General features: G+C 40.1%; 2 protein-coding genes across 2 annotated transcripts; one reads left to right on the forward strand and one right to left on the reverse strand.

Moving 5' to 3' along the window:
• Positions 1-179: 179 nt before the first annotated feature.
• On the reverse strand, positions 180-5,497 carry trim35-28 (tripartite motif containing 35-28). Its single transcript, XM_085365418.1, has 6 exons — positions 4,869-5,497; positions 3,949-4,044; positions 3,062-3,292; positions 2,934-2,956; positions 2,596-2,714; positions 180-2,060 (listed from the first exon to the last, which is right to left on the reverse strand). The coding sequence occupies exons 1-6, from the start codon at positions 5,280-5,282 to the stop codon at positions 1,486-1,488; spliced, it is 1,458 nt and encodes a 485-aa protein (XP_085221544.1). The 5' UTR covers positions 5,283-5,497; the 3' UTR covers positions 180-1,485.
• A 12,328-nt stretch (positions 5,498-17,825) lies between these two features.
• Positions 17,826-19,976, forward strand: LOC146622806 (C-X-C chemokine receptor type 3-like). Its single transcript, XM_085365419.1, has 3 exons — positions 17,826-17,867; positions 18,674-19,060; positions 19,167-19,976. The coding sequence occupies exons 2-3, from the start codon at positions 18,674-18,676 to the stop codon at positions 19,899-19,901; spliced, it is 1,122 nt and encodes a 373-aa protein (XP_085221545.1). The 5' UTR covers positions 17,826-17,867; the 3' UTR covers positions 19,902-19,976.
• The last annotated feature ends 297 nt before the right edge of the window (positions 19,977-20,273 follow it).

The following is a 20,273-nucleotide window of genomic DNA, read 5'->3' on the forward strand; positions in this document are numbered from 1 at the left end:
TTGTTTGGGTATCTGTAAGCACTTATTGATTTTCTGCAAATTAACAAGTTAAAGTATTATTTTCACCACTGCTGAACTCATCTGCTCCCTGCCGAATAAAGTTCCCCATACTGTTTGCAAACGTTTTGAAAAGAACTCAACACACATTTAATTTGAAACAGTTTTTAATTGAAGACCGACACACAAGTGTTAATGTTTAGAGGTTACACACACTGTAGTAGCATATTTTATATCACAAAGTGTTGCTAAGCATGAACTTAGTATAGTGAATGACAGCCAGCATAGCAGTCTAACTATCCCAACAATCAGCAGTTTCATTTTGCATTTTAATCCAAAACATCAGCATTACCAAAAACATTTGAAGCGCATTTAAGTGTATATTTCAAGAAATATTCCTATTACTCACAGAAATCAAATGAATCAAAGGCTAACAACAACTACAATATCATCCCCTAAAACCCAGAAGCAAGTGACTTTATAACAGTGAAGTTTCAAACTTAATCACCATCATCGCCTTTATTTCATTGAAGGGTTAAAAAAAATAAAGCTCTCAGTCCAATCCTTTGTTTTTGTCATGTGTTTTGTTTCTGTTTGGCCACATTAACTACGCTCAAAACACGAGGGTAGGGAGGTGCAGAGGGCCAGACAACTGTTGTGCAAAACAAACAGTGAAGGCAGTGAAGTAAAGGCAACTCCATGAACTCATAAACAAATCAATACGGCCTGAAATCTTCCATCAATGCAATGCAAGGTGAAAACAAAGAAAAAAGAAAGAAACAACAAAATACACCTATGAGTAGAGACGAGACAGAAAGCGTGAGTGTCTGTGTGTGGACCACAGGCTGATATTTCATCGCTCTGATATAAATAACCACATCCTTACTGTGGTTGTAAATCACAGCCTGAACGGCAGCCCGCATTAAGCTGTAATATCACCACCTATGTTGGTGGTGTCATATGTCACAGTCACTGTTAATTATTTATGAGACTATCATATCAGTAATATTAACACAGCAAGAACCTTTCGATCATGGCGATCATCTTCGATACAACATAGCGTGACATCCCAAATTCAGTTTACTTTTTCCTCCTTTGGTCGGTCACTAGCAAGGTGCCAAAAGATCAGTGGATTCGGTTTCTCTCAGCAAAGGCACTACGGCACAAAGTGTCATCCTTTGATCACTTCTTGGTTTCTGTCTTCTGCACGCCGTCAACACATTTCATCTTGACTGTCTTTTGCAGGCTGGTTTGCATGTTTTAAAGTTTAGGCATTTCACTCTAAATTGTGTTTCTGACATTGTGTTTTATCACACGCTTCGAACATTATGTCAGTGTCATTATTTTCATCTTTATACTTAAACTGATGTTTCATCTACTGGCAGATTTAATCTTTTAAACTTTTATTTGATGTTCTCGTTGCCCCTGATCGACTGATAAAGGCTTGTCGAGTTGCTCTTGCTTTTAAAAGTTTTTCATCATTGATTTTCAATCTTGCATCTTCACGTCAATAACCTTATCTTGGGTTGTTGACATGTGTATAGCTATTTTTCCTGGAACCAGAGCCATGGGCGAGCTATGGAGGCCGGGACCAAAAATAGGAAATATCGCACCTGAAAAATTGTGTGTAAGTGTGACCAGGTGCTTCCCTAACCCTCCATCCCAAAATGACACCTCTCCCTTTTCTATATTAAGCTTGACTCGAATCTTTTCAGGTCGCTGCTGAAGCTGCAGCTCTTCACGCTTAGTCGTCATTACATTATACACCCCTTTGCTCAGTCCTAAGGCCCACACACCGCGGTTTGTTGCAACTGTAAACTTCTTTTTACGCTGCAATGACTCTCTGCACACTCCCACTATCCACTTGGGGTTGTCACCTACAAAGACATCCCATTTGTGTTTCCCGGAGGTGTAAGCTTCAGCACCTAGGACAAAGACGCAGGGATCAAAGCGCTGTGGGTTATCGGGGATGGTCAGCCGCTCTGAGCTTTCCTTCACACTGACCAGGTCTGAACTCAAAGACAGCCAAGGCGAGGCTGTGTTCGGGTTCAACAGCACTGGATCTGCACACACAGGGTGAGAAAAGCCACAATGGGGGTCAAATTTCTTGTGAAGAGATATGCTAAATGTACTAAATGTAGGAAAGTCATGTACAATCTCCATGTACTGTTCTAGAGCTCAAGACTACAAACATCCACTATTAAGTGCTGGCAGGAAAAGACTAACTAGTATTAAAATGTACTGATTCCAAGGTTCAGTGGCATTTCTTTCTGTCTGAAATAAATAAACAGACTAGTTATTTTTGTATTCGGTCCTGAAATACTGTAGTATAGCCATCCTCAAGCTCAAGCTTAGTTTTCATGGAGGATCTGGATCACTGTCAAATGATAACAAATACATGATGAACAGCTCAGTCCATACAACACTGGTTTTCAGGCAATGACTGAAGTGCAATACTGATCTACATTCACAATTCTTATAATAAAGTTTAGCCTATCAGATGCACTCTAGTGCACGTGTGTCTTCTAAAATTTGTGTATATTTCGGGCAATAAAGGCAGTTCCACTGTTCCAAAATCCCACCGTGTAACGTACTCACAATATTTCACATGAGACTGCATTTTCTTCCATACGTTGAAGCCCAGACCACCAACGTGTTTGGCCACGTTCAAAAGGGATCCGTAAGGAAGGCGAGGCTCTGAACGAGACCAGTGAGCTCTAGACAAGAGACGGCAATGTGGAAAGTTAATGAGAGACAGTTGTAACTTAGCAAAAGACAGCAGAGAGCTAAATAAAAGAAAAAACTGTAATGTGACGATTGTGCAAATATTTATCAAAAACATCATTGTAATGAATTTTTTAGATGTATTTAATCTATAACAGAGATTGTTTTTGCAAAGATTATTTCTGATTACAGCAAATTTTGCAGGGACTTACTGTCTTTTTAAATTCTGGAAATTCTGAAACAAAAAAAGTGACCGAAATCAGTTTGATTCAAGTCATGTAAAGCGCTCGTGAGACACAAAACGACATTGTGATAACAGACTTTTTTTTGTTTTTTTTACCCGGAGGAGTGGTAGATCCTCATTGCCCATCTCCTTCTTAATTGTATCAATGAGCTCCTTCATAGCGACAACATCCTTTTCTGTGCTTTCAATCTGTTTCTGTATGCCAGCGATCTTCTCCCCCTCCTCATCAGACAGAGCTTTAAGACGCATCGCTTCTTCTGCGGTGAGCACGTCGTGAAGCCTCTGAAACTCTGCTTTGATCTGCTTTTCTGCTTCTTCAGCCTGATACTGTATTAAGACAGAGCAGATTTGTACTGTACATTTGTGCTGTATGCCAGAAAAATATTAACGTGAAGCAGTGAAATTAATACCCCATAACCTATGGACAGAAATATGCTTTAAAAGCGTTGCAAATATGAACGATATGATCCACAAGCGTACAATTGTGTACAGTGATTTGTGTGTAACTTTTGTTTCATGTCACAGACTGAAATGGAGACATCTGGGCTTTCTCTCTGTATTTGTCTTTTTTTAATGTATTACCTTTTTTTTTTAATGAAAAAGTCTTTTCTTGTTCTCAATAGACAGAACCGTGCACGTGTGGTCAAATTGCTTTGTATTAGTGCGTGGATTGAAGCATGTATTTGTGAGTCCACAGAAGTTACACATGAATCACTGTACACAATTGTGTATCTTACTTTTTGCCTGTGGATAACATTGTACGTATTTGCGATGTTTCTGAGTCATATTTCTCTCTAATTTATTTAATCTGCACCGGATCAGTTTAACATAAGGGGGCAAAGTACTTTACAGATCCCCCCAGGAAGCCACGCTTTAGAAACTGAAGATGTCTGAATTCAAAATAACAGTCCTGCTGCTATTAATAACCAGCTTAATCACTATTCATGTAATAAGAACACCGTGAGACATGTCAGTCACCTTACCTTGATATAGGTCACTGCGTTTTTGAGATTGCGAGATGTTTTCTTGTACGAGTCCACTTTCTTTTCAAAAATGTGGACTCTCTCGCTCAGCTCCTTCTGCAAAAAAGCACAAAATGTTTTAGGCCAGTGACAAGGGTTACACACACAACACAAATATACACATGTTAGACAGATGACAGGATATCAAATTGTAAATGGTCTGGTACTTATAGGAGATACTTATATAGTGCCTTCTATTTAATATGAGCATTCAAAGTTCTTCCTACTATGTCTATCCATCTATCAGTATCTTGCTCAAGGATACTTCAACAGACTGTAGGATCTGGGGATTGACCCTTTCTGCTACCAGAGCCACTGCTGCCCAAAAGATTGTGCTTTAAAACAATTGTTGTAGGGGGATAGAGTTACCAGAGAGCTGTTACCAAAAAAGGGTGACAACGTTTATTGCAGGCCAAGATATTCACAAGCATTCACTGTGGTGCTTCAGGTGGTTGTACAGACTGCAATAACAATCCTGTGAACAATTTTCTGTCTTTGATGGCAGATAACGGGCATCTGATATACTTCTTGATTATCTCCTTTTACAGAAGATCCAAAATTGCCACCGTTGCTGCTGATGACATTATATCAGAGCCTACATAGCTGATAGAAAGGACATTAACGCTAACTAAAAACGCATTTGTAATTTGAATCCACATTCAGTTTTTCTTTTTTAGTCTGGCACTGGCCTTAAACCACGTTTGGTAAACTTACTGTTAACACCTTTACATAACATATTACTAAATGAGCAGCTGCAACTACAGTTTGTCAGCTTTTAAGAAATCTCAAACAAACCAGTTCCTGCTGGTGGAAACAGGATTGCATAGCACTTTTTTTCTTTCTCAAGAAGAATCTGACAAACTGGTTAGGGGAACTCTTACCTTGCACATGGGCGCCCCATCGCTCAGTGTGTACAGCCTGTGGGTGCTGTGCAGAGTGACGCATTCCACGCACACCGGCTCCTCGTCCTTCTCGCAGTACAGCTCCAGGGGTTTCAGGTGCAGGTTGCAGACTGCGTCACTGGGCTGAATGGTTTTCGGTCGTTTGTTCGTCTGTTTAAGGAAGGACTCGCAGGTGCTATTGAGCGCACGATTGGCGATGGCCTTGTCTTTCTCACACTCCTCCCTGCAGACGGGACACTTTTTGCTGTACTTAAAATTTTCCTCCAGACACTGCCGACAGAAGCTGTGGGTGCAGGGCAGCAGCATCGGGTCCCGGAATATGCCCTGGCATACAGGGCAGGTCAGCTCCTGCTGGAGAGGTAAAGGCTCATCCTCTTCCATGTTGTCAGACATGGCTTCACAGGCCCGCTTCAATTTGCTTTCGCTTTCAAAAACAGCGAAAATCGACAAATAAAGGCAGACAGACACGTATCCACCCGCCTCCGTGGGTTAGGCGAAATCAACTGGCGAAATGTTGGTTAGATTAGAACAGAAAGCAAAAAATAACGAAGATTTACTATCATTGCGTTGACAAAGTTCAACAACTTCTTCCCGCAACTCCTTTTCCGTGTTTGTGATACAGGAAGCAGATCTACTCACTGTTTTTTGAAGCACTGCCCTCTAGTGGTCCTGGAGGGAACAATAAATATCTGGTGGGGAGCAGGATGAGCTGATCCCAACAAACCCAATATAGGACAAAGAGTTTGTTTGTGGGAAAATGAGGGACACGCTTCTAGTGCTGAAAAGGATGTGAAGAAATTTATTTTTTCTGAAATTTGACATTCAAAAATTCCATAATAGAATAGAATAGAATAGAATGCCTTTATTGTCACTATACAGTTGTACAATGAGATATAGAGCATCTCCTACTCAGTCTAAACATGCTGGGGGGGGGGGGGGGGGGGGGATACAGTTCTGCAGCATTATGTACATATGGACAGTATTAACATAGGGAAAAAACCATATATATATATAATGTACAATATACAGGTAATATGTAAGTAATATGTAATAAATAGCGTTATGTATATACAGTTGAGTATTGCACATGGAATTGGTATAAATAGTATAAATAGTGTTTTGTATATACAGTTGAGTTGTTGCACGTAGAATTGGTATTGCACAGTGGTGGTCCATATAGAGGAAGTGGGAAGTGGGGGGCTGTGTTATCTGTGCATGTGTGAGTTCAGGGTGGTTATCGCTTTGGGGAAGAAACTGTTTTTGAGTTTGTGGGTTTTTGTGTTGATGCACCTGTAGCGCTTCCCTGAGGGAAGCAGGCTGAACATGTTGAAGCCAGGGTGGGAGCTGTCCTTGATAATGTTTGCTGCTTTGGTGAGGCAGCGGGAGGAATAAATGTCCATCAGGGAGGGGAGAGGGCAGCCGATGATCGTTTGTGCTGTCTTGACCACACTCTGAAGCCTCACTCTATCTGCTTTGGTGCAGCTGCCGTAACATACCGTGATGCAGTAGGTTAGCAGGCTCTCAATGGACGAGCGGTAGAAGGTCAGCAGCAGGTTGGAGTTCAGCTTGTACTTCCTGAGGACTCTCAGGAAGTGCAGCCGCTGTTGAGCCTTCTTGATGACCACTGAGATGTTTCCTGTCCAGGAGATGTCAGCAGAGATGAGGACACCAAGGAACCGGAAAGTGTGGACCCTCTCCACACACTCCCCGTTGATGTAGAGGGGGGCCAAGTCAGTGCTGTGTCTCCTGAAGTCAACAATGAGCTCTTTGGTTTTCTTAGTGTTCAGTGCCAGGTTGTTTTCTGAACACCATGCTGCCAGCTTCAGGACTTCCTCTCTGTACTCTGCCTTGTCTCCCTTCGAGATGAGTCCGACTACCGTGGTGTCATCAGCAAACTTGATGATGAGAGTGTTGTTGTGGGTCGAACTGCAGTCGTGGGTGTAGAGAGAACACAAGAGGGGGCTCAGCACACAGCCCTGTGGGGAGCCGGTGCTCAGTGTGCGAGTGGAGGAGAGATGAGGGCCGAGTCTTACAGTCTGGGGCCGGTTTGTGAGGAAATCCTTTATCCAGGCACATGTGAGAGGAGGGAGGCCAAGAGTGACCAGTTTGGTGATGAGGATGTCCGGGATGATCGTATTAAAGGCTGAGCTGTAGTCCACAAAGAGCATTCGGACGTAGCATTGCCGCTGCTCTACTGTAGGTGACTCAGCACAGCGTGGAGGGCTGTGGCGATGGCGTCTTCTGTGGATCTGTTTGCACGGTATGCAAACTGGTGGGGGTCGAATTCTGGGGGGAGGTAATCCTTGATGTGCTGAAGGACTAGTCTCTCAAAGCATTTCATGATTACCTGTGTGAGGGCCACAGGGCGGTAATCATTCAGGCTGGAGATGGGAGACTTCTTCGGCACTGGGATGATTGTGACTGATTTTAGACAGGATGGGATGGCTGCCTGATCCAGTGAGAGGTTGAAGAGTCTGGTGAAGATGAGGGTGAGCTGGTGTGCGCATGCTCTTAGTACCTTGCTAGGTACTCCATCTGCACCGGCCGCCTTCCTGGGGTTCACTTTTAGGAGCACACGTCTGACATCGTGCTCCGTTACAGTGAGTGGAGCGGTGCAGGAACCAGGTGAGGATGAGGATGGGAGCAGGGCTGAAGCAGATGAGTGTTGCTGTTGTGGTGTTTCAAAGCGGGCGAAGAAGCTGTTTATTTCCTCTGCCAGCTGCCCATTCGGGTTTTCTGTTTTCGCAGTGCTGCCTCTGTGGTTGATGATGTCTTGCATTCCCTGCCACACCTCTCGTGTGTTGTTGCTGGACAGGTGGGACTCGATGTTCCTTTTGTGGTCTGAAACAGACCAGCGATTAAAGGAACATGAGGTTTCTTCTTTTCCTTCGATCATAGTTTTACTTTCATGCATTCTCCATTTTGTCCCAGTAACATTTATATGAGCTCCTTGCTGTTATTTCAGTTCAGGTTTCAGAGATGGTGCCATCCATCCATCTGCTAGCACATTTCTTTCAGAGCGACAGCTTTCTCATGACACTGACAGATAGGTGTCACCACAGGGGAAAACCCTGTGCCAGGTACTGTCAAGCAAGTTTCACCCACTGGATGTTTGCAATTCTTGTGGCTGTCTTTCTTTCTCTTTGTGGTTTTTTTTTTTTTAAAGCCTATTCCAAAGAAATCTGCACAACCTTTGAAATCTGCAGTGACAAACATTTTTCCACTTTGCTGCAGCGTGGAAACTAAATAACACTTTAGCCTGCAGGAGACCCACAGTGAAACGTTTTGGTGCTTTTGCAGGCAGATTTTAGAAAACTATCTTCCCTTACGGTGGGTGTTGATTTTCAAAAATTAAAGGTAATCAAAATGTAGAACATTTTTTCAGTATGGGGAGAGCAAAGGACAAAAATGTGTTGCGGTCCCATATAAAACAGAAGGTGTTTTCACCCCAGTGAAAGGAGAAATGAAACCTATGAACTACGGCATAGATTTATAAAAAGGCATGCCCACTATGCATTTCCCAAATGAATGACAGTTTTTGTACATTTAGGCCGCTTGAGGCTGTCACAATGAATAAATATTATTTGAGATGGTTTTATTACTTTTTGTGTTTCCTTTACTTTTGCCTCATATTTTGATGTACATCATGGAGTACCAACACGTCTCCCTGGAAGCTCAGATAACACAGCAGCTGTCATTGTGCAGTAGAAATAACTTAAGGTGACTTAACCAATTCTTAAACCAGGCAAGCATAATCTATGAAGATACATAACTGCAGCACACAAGCACATTGTTTTTGTATATTTTCTCTTTATTTTTACTTGCCAGTGAAGAATCTAAAACATTTTCCTGTTTGCTGCTTAGAGTTTATAAAAGAGCTGGAGCAGGATTTTGCACTTAATCTGGTTTCCTGTTTATCTTAGTTTATTAAACAGTCTTTGCGTTATTTGGAACATCAATCCTTTAGTCACTGATGCAATCATACAGTAGATTTGTTTTACAAAACACTGTTCTGAGAGATGATAGCGGGGTATCCAACAGATGGCACTGCAGCACTACTGCGTGACGTACTCTGAGTGGTGATTGTTAAAGAGTGGTTCCCCAAAGGTGTGCCCCTTGAAATGTGGCTTCAACCATAAATTGTCGTTGCAACTGACCATAAACCTTTCTTTCTTCAGCTGGTCCCCTTAGGGGTTGCTACATCCATGAATCTTCTCTGTGGTCTTCCTCTTTTCCTCCTGCCTGGCAGCTCCATATTTAAGATAATTTTCCCAATATATCCACTATTCCTCCTCTGCACAAGTTCAAATCATCTCAGTCTTGCTTTTCTTACTTTGTCTCCAAAATGCTTAAAAGGAGTTGTCAACTCCAGCTCTGCCTCCTTTCTGTTTTATGTGTGCCATCATCTCCAAACCATCACCAACATCTTGTAAACTTTCCCTTTAACTGCAGTTGCATTTACCATTAGTGCACATCAAAGGCCCTCACTGGTGTCGATGAGGAAAACAAAAATCTGCGAGGGTGGTGGTGGGGGACTGCTTTTGTTTTAAAGCAAAACACAAGCAGCCAACACAATCTACTAACTACAGAGTTTTTAGCTTGGCCATAGTTTCAGCCTAAATGCCTCCACTGTGGGGAGAAGTTGGCTGACATGGTGCCAAGCAAGCTGAAAAGGAAACCTAACCCATCCTTTCTGAGAGAAACTTGGCTTCTCAAAGGAAAGGCTTGAGCTGAACAAAAGCTTTCACTTTATCTGATTTTTACTACATTTCCATCATGGTGAAATGAATATTCCTGCATTATCCACTGGAAATTTGAATAAAAATAACAAGGAGAGTTTTTCCAATGAAAACATCTTTGACTTTTATTAATGTGTGTTTTCTCTCTTTGTCAGTAAATGAATTAAACTCAGCCTTTAACGTCTGTTTGCGACAAAGAGACCGTTACCAGAAATGTAGAAAATTTGATGATGGAGTGATGATGATGGTGTTGCTTTAAGAAAAGTGTTTACAGTTAAGAGAAGAACTGATGACACTGTTCTTCTGTGGGTAAGATATGTTTTTTTGTTTTTGGCAGGTGTGAATAATCCAGTTTAACCTTTAGTGTGTTTTTGCCTCAAAATACTTGAAAACCACTGAGCACGGTAAAGTTACCAAACTCAGAGACACTGTGAATTCTGCAACAACAAGTAAAAGAAAACAAATAAAAGAGAAAAATTCCTTTTAGAAGGACAGTGACAGCGTGTGGAAAATGTGTGGTTTGGTTTGTATGTGTGTCTTTTGAACAATCTTGGTAACGTTTTAAAAAGGAACCAAAACAGTGAAGCTCCCAGTAGCAACAATTCAGTGCAAGTTTGGTATTTTGGACAACAAACTGTAAAGAGGCTTCAGAAAGTCCTCATTTAACCAACCAACAAACAAACATGCATTTGCTGTGAAACTAATGCTCTTTTTCTGACAACCTCAACATTAAAAAATACTTTTTACTGTTAATAAAGCTGTGAACAGATGGCAGAACCCGAATGCAGTGGAAAATTACATTATTTTACAAAAGCATAACCAAATCACTGTGTCTGGACTGGACTCCATCTAGAGTTGACCATTTGGCTAAAATGGGAAATAAAGCAAGAAGGGCCTGAGTCAGGGAGGTGATCAAGAGCCCAACGCATCGCTGTAATAGAGGTTCAGTATTTCTCTGCTTCCTCTGGCAATCAGCTACTTGGAGACCGTGGTGAGGGTTTGACTTAAATGTAAAGTGAGCGCATAAGGAAAAAATCCCCTGGACTAGCACCATCCTCGAGCCTTAGCACTGTAGTATGGCAGCGCTTCTCGGCAGAGGCACAGGGAGGCTGCCCAGAACTAAAGAAAAGATGAATGTAGTCCCACACAGAGGTACTCAAAGAAAACCTTTCCCACAGTGCATGTGATCTGAGAATAGGGCAATGGTTTAGCTTTCAGCATTTTAATGACCCAAAGCAAAAGATATTACTGAAGTAACCTCAGGAACTTGGTTCAGATAAGGTTTCCACCCCCCAGAGTATCTGTGAAGAGTCCAGTTCACACATTTCTGACAGGGCTCGAGAGCATGCACCACACTGAGTGGGGATAAACTGCACAAATCTACGTGTGCATTTCTGAGATATGCGAATTTAAAGGTCTTAAGTTTTTATTAAGTGAGCAATTTCATATTTTGACTTTTAATCAATTCTATAAAAAACACAAAAAATATTCTCATTGTTATTTATGGTTCATGAATTTTAGGCCATTTATGCAAGTCATTTGAGACATTTAGAAACTGTAAGACAAGTTATGCAGAAAGTGAAAGAGTCCGAGCACTTTCTGATGCAACTTCAGAAAGTGTTTTGTTTGCTGTATGTTATATTAAGCCACTGTAACCAGGGGCTACTGGGCTTAGTCATACAGACTTTATTAATACCCCAATGCATACTGTGATGGAAAATTTTACGATTCTCTTTTTCCCTGTGTAAAGCTGAACCTACTCAGTGAGAAGCTCCCTACAGTCTTATTCTTTCTCAGCGTGATCTTTCAGATATACCACATGTTGAGCTGTAAAGTATCTTTTGCACACTGACTTTATACTGTGATCATGGCAGATAGACACATAATCTAGACTTACGATACCTCTTTGTATAGCATGCATAATCCTGTCATGTATGCATGACAGGATTATGCATGCTGTGCTGTTGGCTGATCCCTTTGCAAAGTAAATTCAAACTCAAACTGACTGTTTGAGGTTTATTTCAGATTTCCATAACAAGCTTCAGCATTGACGCCTTGGTTGATTGAATGAGGGGTGTGAGATGGACAGAGACAGATCATACTGGAATAATCTATTTTTTTTAGCTTTACCTTCCATAGTTGAGACACAAAAAGGCCAAACAGTGTAGACCCTAGATGTATTCCCATTGTGTATCCAGAAATGTTGTTCTCAGAGGTCAGATATGTGAAATAAATTGTGATAATTCTTTGGGGAAAAGACAACAAACAAACAAAACCCCCGCACAAAAACTGATTGCCCGCTTTTGGTCTAGAGATTTGTCATCACAAGGCTGAGTAAATTCAGTGCTCAGGGAACAAAGAGTACTTTCTCAATGGGAAAGTAAATTGAGGACAAGGGTTTTCCGAACGTTTAAGTCTGTTGTGACTGTTTTGCCTGGTTGTAGCGAAAGACAGTTTGGACATTGATAGAAATTAATGTGCCAGATAGATACAATTAAGCATTTGTGAGCATGGGGATAGGTCTGGTAAAGAAAATCCCACTGAAGACTGAAGAGGTGGATGCTGTTTATATGAGGGGAAAATATGGTGATGGTGCTATAAGTGTTACGTATGTTTGGGTAAAAAACTTTGGGGCTCCACAGAGAGGAACACTCAGCATGAGCTAATTTATTTGGAAGGAAAAAAATAGATCATAGAATAAAGAAGAAAAGAAACTGAAAAGACATTACATCTGTGGAAATATGAAGCAGAATGCTGGAACAGAGGGAAAGGAGAAGCTCAAGAGAAAAGTCTTGACTCATCACTTGCAAAAGGTCCTAGCAAATTTCCTACATAAACATCAAGATTGTGATTGAGGCGATAATGAGATCGGGGCAGGGCATTGAGAGAGGGCATACAGGGAGGCCATAGCAGCCATGTAATGCAAGACACCATCTCGTTCACACTGAGAATACCATCAGAACCCAGCAGAAGAAGAAAAAAGGAGAAAATGGACAAAGTGCTCCACCTGATGATCCAAACCCTGTACCGATCAGTTCAAGCTACAGCCTCTTTGCCAGAACTCCAGAGGATGAGGATGATATGACCTGTTTCAAGTGCTATCAGAAGGAATGCCTCAACCGGGACAGCATTGCCACAAGAAATGACAACGAGAGACGTGCAACTATTCTGACTCATCTGATACCTGAAGTTGACGGTACCACGCCTTTGGCACATGCACATGATAGTATACCAGCCTGAGCTCACACTTGAGTAACTCCTTCACAAGTTAGTGGCAACTAAGTTCACCCTATCAGTGTGTGGGAGTAAGTTGAGAGAGAACATTTTACTTTATCACTTGATGAACTGGAGAAAATCTAACTTTTAAACATTCAATTTTACTGTCTGTCTGTTTTTAAACAACTTTTTTAGACTGTTATCTAAAGTGTTGTTTGTCATTTTTGAAAGCCCTCAGAGTAGTTAAACCTGAAGGGTTTGAGCCTAAATCTCACAGTGTCAGTCCTGATTGGCTGGTATTAATAAAAACTCTCATAATTTGAAAAGACCAAAAGTAGTTTCCAACTTTTAGCGCTGACTGAATATGTGGTGAAATAATAGGAACTGGGAATGCACACTATATAGACAGCAAGGTTTTTAACATGAATTAAAACTAGATGTGAAATATTTAGTTTTTTCAGTCAATTAAGGAAAAAACATGAAAAATAGATTCTGAGGGGAAAAAATTATAACTCCTGAAATGATTTTGTTTGTTTGGAAAACTAAAATAAACCAAAAAATAAAGAGAAAAACTTCTTACTTTTAGCACTCCCCAGTTTGGAAATATTTGATATCACATTCTGCCTCATGAGGCTTTGATGCACATGCTTATTGAGACTTTAGAAATCTGTTGTGGCCGTGAAGCAGCCACACAGCTTAATGCACCAAATCTGATCCTTATGTGCTGCTCTCAAAGCACGGCAGTGACAGATGAGAGGATTTTGGCCCTTATGGTCAAATATAGAACAAACATCACTGCAAACACTGCAATTTTATAAAATCCTGCCAATCTGCTGCCTGCTGCTCGGGAAGAGGAAAACAGCTCAACCTGACCTTTCAGCGCCTTGTATTTCCTGCCTGGGATGCCCCAGAGCTGAGCGTGCAGCTTGCACATAGAACACCTCCTCCCACTATTCACTGTGAAAATGATACTTTGAGACATTGCAAAACTTTGTCTTCCGTGTAATCCCAAGTTCACAGACAGGTGAAGGATGCCTTCCTCAATTAGGCTGAAGCCTGACTATCAGTAAGAGCAGACAGCAAGAGTAATGTGCTGTGCTCTACCAAACACCAGGTTATGGAGGAGTTCCTCAACTTAGCTTTGTTACTCTGCTCACAATAGAGCAGTAAAGTGTGATGGACTGATTTTCCCGTGTGCACCATGGAAGAACTAAGTGATTAATGCTCAGAAGAGGCTTATCTGTCACACCAAACCAGTTTTAACTGTTTGGTCATTACAACTCTTTTTGTCTGTTGTCTAGTACTGTGTCTTAGACTGATGGTACTAAGGTTTAATGATTGTTCCCTGACAGCCAGCCCAGATGGTTCATATGATCATGGACAATCACGTAGGGTGTATGGCACTGATTTGATGGTAACTGTAATGTTGGGCGTTTTTAAGGGTGCAGCTTTAAAACCACACATTTAGCAATGAGATTCATTAATAATTCACTTCTGAATACATCATGACTGTGACAGGGTGGTGGATTTTGCACGCTTCCATCTGCAAAATAAACTGTACATATTTGTTGTGACATCAGCACTGTTGTTGAGCTCTGTTTTACTTAACTACAGCTGAAAGGGTGAATATATTTTTTGAGACTGAATGTCACACAGGAAATCCACAGAGGTGCTGTGAGTTCCTTCTGTTTACAAGTTGAACCTGCACAAGTGACATTTTTTTGTTGTTGTTGCTGTTTGTTTTGCCATCACTCAGGGATTTAAAATCAAGTACTGTTTTAATAGTTTATTCTGGGTGCATTATATAATGGTAGCAGTTTCGCAAAAACAAAACAAAGTAGCATTCACACCTATGACGAATTATATCCGAGGAAGTCTTTTCATCGTTAAATGTAAGTTGTATAGAGTGCGAGTGTGTACCTAAGCCTGTCCCCTTACCAATGAAGTGTCGAAACAAGCACGCTATCAAATAGATTTCCCAATATGAACTATGTCTTTCCTTCCCGACCCTTCTGTCAATCATAGATAGTCATGCATTACAACGGAAACCTTTTTCAGCAAGTGGCACAGGTTAGTGGCACACTAACCTACAATGTGGTCAAATTAACCGCCTAAGCAAAAGGAAGAGGTGGTTCAAGTTGAAGCCATTCTGCAAATGTTCAAACAGTTGCTAAAGAAAAATCTTGCCAAGAGGCTTATTCATCTTCTGTGAATCTTATCTTACATCCAATCACACCATCAACATCACATGAAGCCGATGGTATTACATCAGTGAGCAGATGTGATTGAACCTGTAAACTGGAACTGTGATTCCTATGTGCTATAGGAAATGATTCACTACTGCTAAAACTTAGCAATACAAAAACGATTTTAGGAATTAAAACTGCCAGTTTTCTTCTCTCAGTTCCTCAAACTGCCCAAAACAACATCTCAATGGTTTCACTGTAGCTTAAAAAAAACAAACCTCAGTTTAGAAGCACAGATTTTATGGTGAACAAACAAGTTTTAATTCGTTTCTTAGAGACAAAAAAGTAGTATTCGTGTGTTTATATTATATATTTTTGTTTGTATCAGAATGTTGTCATGTTATGTTAGATTTGAATGACTTGTGTTTAAATCCCACTGTTTCCAGCGTGCTGCATCCCACTGCAGAATGAACCAAACAGCCAGACATGCATGCTGCTTTGTAAAATGTATAATCTGGGTCACAACAGAACTGTTTTCTAGCTGTGCTTTTCTCTCTTTCTCTGACAGGTACCTACATTTCCATTTGCCTCTAAGATGAATTGCATAAGAGCTGCACAACCAGCCGAGGAAAGGTGTGAAAAACAACAGGAACACGATCTGAAGCTTTTGTAAATGGTAAGGGGAAACAGACATTTGAAACCAAGTTCTGTCACAGGTGTCATCTTTGCATGTTTGGTGGCTGCGTACAAAGCATGAGCAATACAGTGAAAAAAAAAAGGTGTGAGAAATATCTTGAGGTTTTGGGGGAAGGTAACTAAATCTTTGAAATGCTGATCTTGAAAATGATATAAAGTGAGATTTAACACTGATATGAGTGTCATAAAACGCTATCTTTTTTTTTGGTTTGTTAAGACATGCCAGGAGCTTATCTATCAACATGTAGCTGTTCATTCATAATTTCAGTTTGTTTTTTTCATTCATTTTGACGAGACTGTGTAGTCCAGGAGCTTTATATGAATGGTGTGAATTGCTGCTGTGTCTCTGGGCATACATTCTGCACCAATATTCTTCACTACTACTGTTCTAATAAAACCAGAGTGTGATTTGTTTGTGTAAACAGACATGTAAGCCAAAAAGATGCACAGCATGACTACACTATTATTTCACTGCACGTTCAGTCAGTTTTATGTTCTCTGCATAGAGTCTGCTTTTGAAAAATATGATAGTAACATAAATTAGACCTATAAAAGGGTGCTGTAGGGCAGTGGTTAGCACTGTCACCTCACTGCACGAAGGTTTCTGGTTTGAACATCAGTGGTCTCCAAAGGCATTTCTATGTGTGCATATCTTCCGTTGCCACTTTAGAGAACTTTTTCTTTTCTAAATTAGAAATAAGTGTGAATGTGTCGCCCTGACATGAGTAACAAGAAGAGTGCATTTACAACAATATTTGTGTTGTAATTTCTTGCTGTGAAAACTGTTTTAAAATTTGGATTTCATGTATGTTGTTTATTTTATATGCATTTCTTGTCCTTATTGCAGTTTTTCTTGATTGCTTGAGCACATTTTAGAATTGTTTTTAAGTTTTCAGGCCTGAAGCAAACAAATGCAACAAAACACTGGTGCACAATTCAGTTAAAGCAATACAGAAACGTATATTTGATCAACTTTTATGACACTGTCTTTCAATTTTGTGGCAAAACTAAATGGATGTATGCAAAGTCCATTACTTGTGTGCTATGACATTGTCATCTAATCTAAATTTGCAGTTTATAAATTTAACATATTCCAGAGAGCGTTTTACAGCTTTCAACTGATGTGTGAGGACATGTGCACATGCATGAATAATACATAACAAGTTAAACACTGCAAAATATACAAATAAGACAATCAGACACTACTCACTGAAATAAATCTGGTCAAACTGCATGATGATGGTTGATCTTTGGTGGTGACAGAGAGCTTAAGCTCATGTCTACCCCCCCAAAAAAAGCTTAAAAAAAAGAACCCCATCAACATTTGTGATCAGTGGCCAGAAACAATGTGCCCGAGCTTGTCCAGGATCAGAGCATATTTGCATGTAATATATGTCAAATACATATGACAAATTCAGCACTCAACACAATGCATTTCTTTTAAATCGTGTGTTTCTCTTAAATGGCAACAAATTCTGAAACACAACTTCCAAACCAAATGAAACTGATGAGTGTTTTCATTTTTAGTCTCTGATTTCACAGAAACGTTCACAGAAAGTGCGACTACGTTACTCACACAGTGACCCCGAAAGTGTTTTTACGTATTCATATCTCCACATTGGTGTAAAGGCCCTTTACTACTACTTTAACATAAACAGAAGGGCGACAAGGAGAAAGAAAATTTTACAATTTTTTTGAGAATTTATAAATATGTTAAGTTGTTTCTATTGTAGGCTTGTTTCAGACATCTGAAACACATAGTTTAACATTTTAAGTTTGTTAATTGTTTTTTTTTAAATTAAAGGATAAAACTTTATTCTTAGCGTCTCGGAAAAAAGAGGAAATAAAAAATAAAACTTTTTAAAAGTAAGACGTTTCTTAAAACTGTCTTAGCAATTATTTCATTAAATTTCTGTAAATCATCAGACTTCTTATTTACAGCTTATGAGAGTTTTCATACTGTCATAACGTACCCTGTGAGGTGGAGGAGGGTTTTTTTTTTGGTTTGTGTGCCTGAGCCTTTGTCTTATGTCAGCTTCCTTTGTAGTAGCTTTAGATGCTTTTATCGGGACTGCTAGAGGTAGAGCTCTTTTTCGCAGGGCAGATTTATGTGATCTACAATATCAGAGACTCCTAGTTTGGTATGTTTTTTATTTTATGCTGTTTTCAATCAGGCTATACTAGTTAAATTTCATGCATTTGTCATTCCTTGTTGTAAAATTTCAGTTGTGCTTACATAAGAGTACACACATTACATTGAACATTTAAACTGCACTCTCCCCTCTCTGCACAAATGCATGCAGTTAAGTATGTAATTAAGAAATAATTAAAATCGGTTTGTATTGAAAACAATGGAAACGATGAATTCTGCATAAAAATTCAATTTGCGTATAATTGAATTTTGATGTTTGCATTGCTTTCATTGTGCTCATTTGTTTTTCTGTTTGTACGCACACCTTTAGCTCACAGTGACAGACCACAGCATATTAAACTCTGATGTGGTGTGAAGTGTTATAGTTTGCTATTATATTTTTGTCACTGAGTAAGTTTCCAGGTTTTGTAAAGATGAGATGTGATAGAGCTCTTTTGAATCCTTTACTTTTATGTTTATTGATATAATAAATTCTATTTATTAAAAAAAAATATCACAAAACTTGTATATATGTATGTATGTTCATGTGGTGTTACTCTGTCCTTACAGTTATGACATTATTTACAAAACACGGTGTTTTTTACCTGCTTATAATGTGATCATCAAGAATATCTAAATGACCAAACTAAATGCTAGATAGATAGATAGATAGATAGATAGATAGATAGATAGATAGATAGATAGATAGATAGATAGATAGATAGATAGATAGATAGATGATAGATAGCACCACCATGTGGTAGAAAACATTTGTGCTGAAACCAAATTAACGGCCTTTTCTCTGTCTGTCCACAGATGATGGAAGATGAAAAGATTACAGTGACAGGGGAGGACCTTGACTGGTCTGATTTCTATGAAAACTATAACTATTCAGACTCGAATGGCTCTTATGAAGGGGGTGATATTTGCGACCTGACTGAGAATGTGAATTTTGAAGCTGTGTTCATACCAGTTCTGTACTCTGTGGTGTTTGTTGTTGGTCTACTTGGGAACGGATTGCTGTTGGGAATACTGGCTCGGAGTAGGAAGACCTGGAGCGTAACAGATACCTTCATCCTCCATCTGGGAGTGGCAGATATCCTGATGCTGGTGACGCTGCCCATCTGGGCAGTACAGTATGCCCAAAGTGATGGATGGACTTTTGGTACTCCCCTGTGCAAGATCAGTGGAAGTGTTTTTACAGTAAGTATTGTGCTGAAGTAAAGATGCAGTGAAAAAATCTGTACTTTCAATTAATTTAGCAGAGGTTTCAAAATATGTCTTGCTCATCTCTCATTGATTTCTTTAGATTAACTTCTACAGTGGGATCCTTCTCCTGGCCTGCATCAGTCTGGACCGCTACCTGTCCATCGTCCATGCTACACAGATGTACTCAAGGAAGAAGCCTTGGGTTGTTCAGGCCAGCTGCCTGATGGTGTGGTGCTTTTCCCTGCTTCTCTCTATCATTGACTGGATCTTTTTAGAAGATGTGTTTGATGATAGACGAGGCAGAAGAGAGTGTGTTCCCAATTATTACAAATTTGGTGAGGAGGCTGTATATAATTGGAGGTTGGCATCACGCATGATTTATCTCATAGTGGGCTTTGTACTTCCTTCTGGTGTCATGATTTTCTGCTACTCCTGCATCCTGGATCAGCTGAGGTATGGAGCCCAGAGCCATCAAAAGCAGAGAGCTTTTAAAGTTATTGTGGCTGTGGTGGTGGTTTTCTTTATCTGCTGGACCCCGTACAACTTCACACTCTTAGTGGAAACTATTCATTTTGATAACAACACAGAAACTTGTTCAGGCACAACATCTCTGGAGAAAATTAAGACAGTGACCACCTGTGTGGGTTTCATCCACTGCTGCCTCAATCCCATCCTGTATGCTTTTGTGGGTGTGAAGTTCCGCCGTCAGCTCATGAGCATCCTCAGGTCTCTGGGCTGCAAAGTGGCAAGTGCAAAAATCCAGTCTTTTGTCAGCAACAGGAGAAGCTCCATGTGGTCCGAGTCTGCTGAAACTTCCCACTCGCTTGCTATCTGAGAAAGACAAAAACAACAAATCTGACTGACCTAAACAAACATGGAGACAAATACATGAACATCAGCACATACAACTTGTGTTTGTATATTTTTTGTGTTACATTACCTGAAATCAGCACTGGTTGTTTGCTACAGTTCTTAGTGCACCAGTAGTTGAATGTGACAGGACAGAAATAACTCACACCTGCATTTGTTGGCAGTGTATGAGATTTCCTTTCTCTGTTTTCTGGGCAGTATTGCTACTATTTTATCTTAAAATGTTTTAAACATGTATTTTATGCTACATTTATTTTGCATATTGATTTATATTTTATGTGTAAAATGTTCAAATGTACAATAAATCTTTATTATCATAATAAAGTCTGTTTTTAAG

The sequence above is a fragment of the Diplotaxodon limnothrissa genome, linkage group LG11, assembly GCF_057381915.1.
Source record: "Diplotaxodon limnothrissa isolate DT_005_m linkage group LG11, D_limnothrissa_male_GT1.1, whole genome shotgun sequence".
Classification (NCBI taxonomy): Eukaryota; Metazoa; Chordata; class Actinopteri; order Cichliformes; family Cichlidae; genus Diplotaxodon; species Diplotaxodon limnothrissa.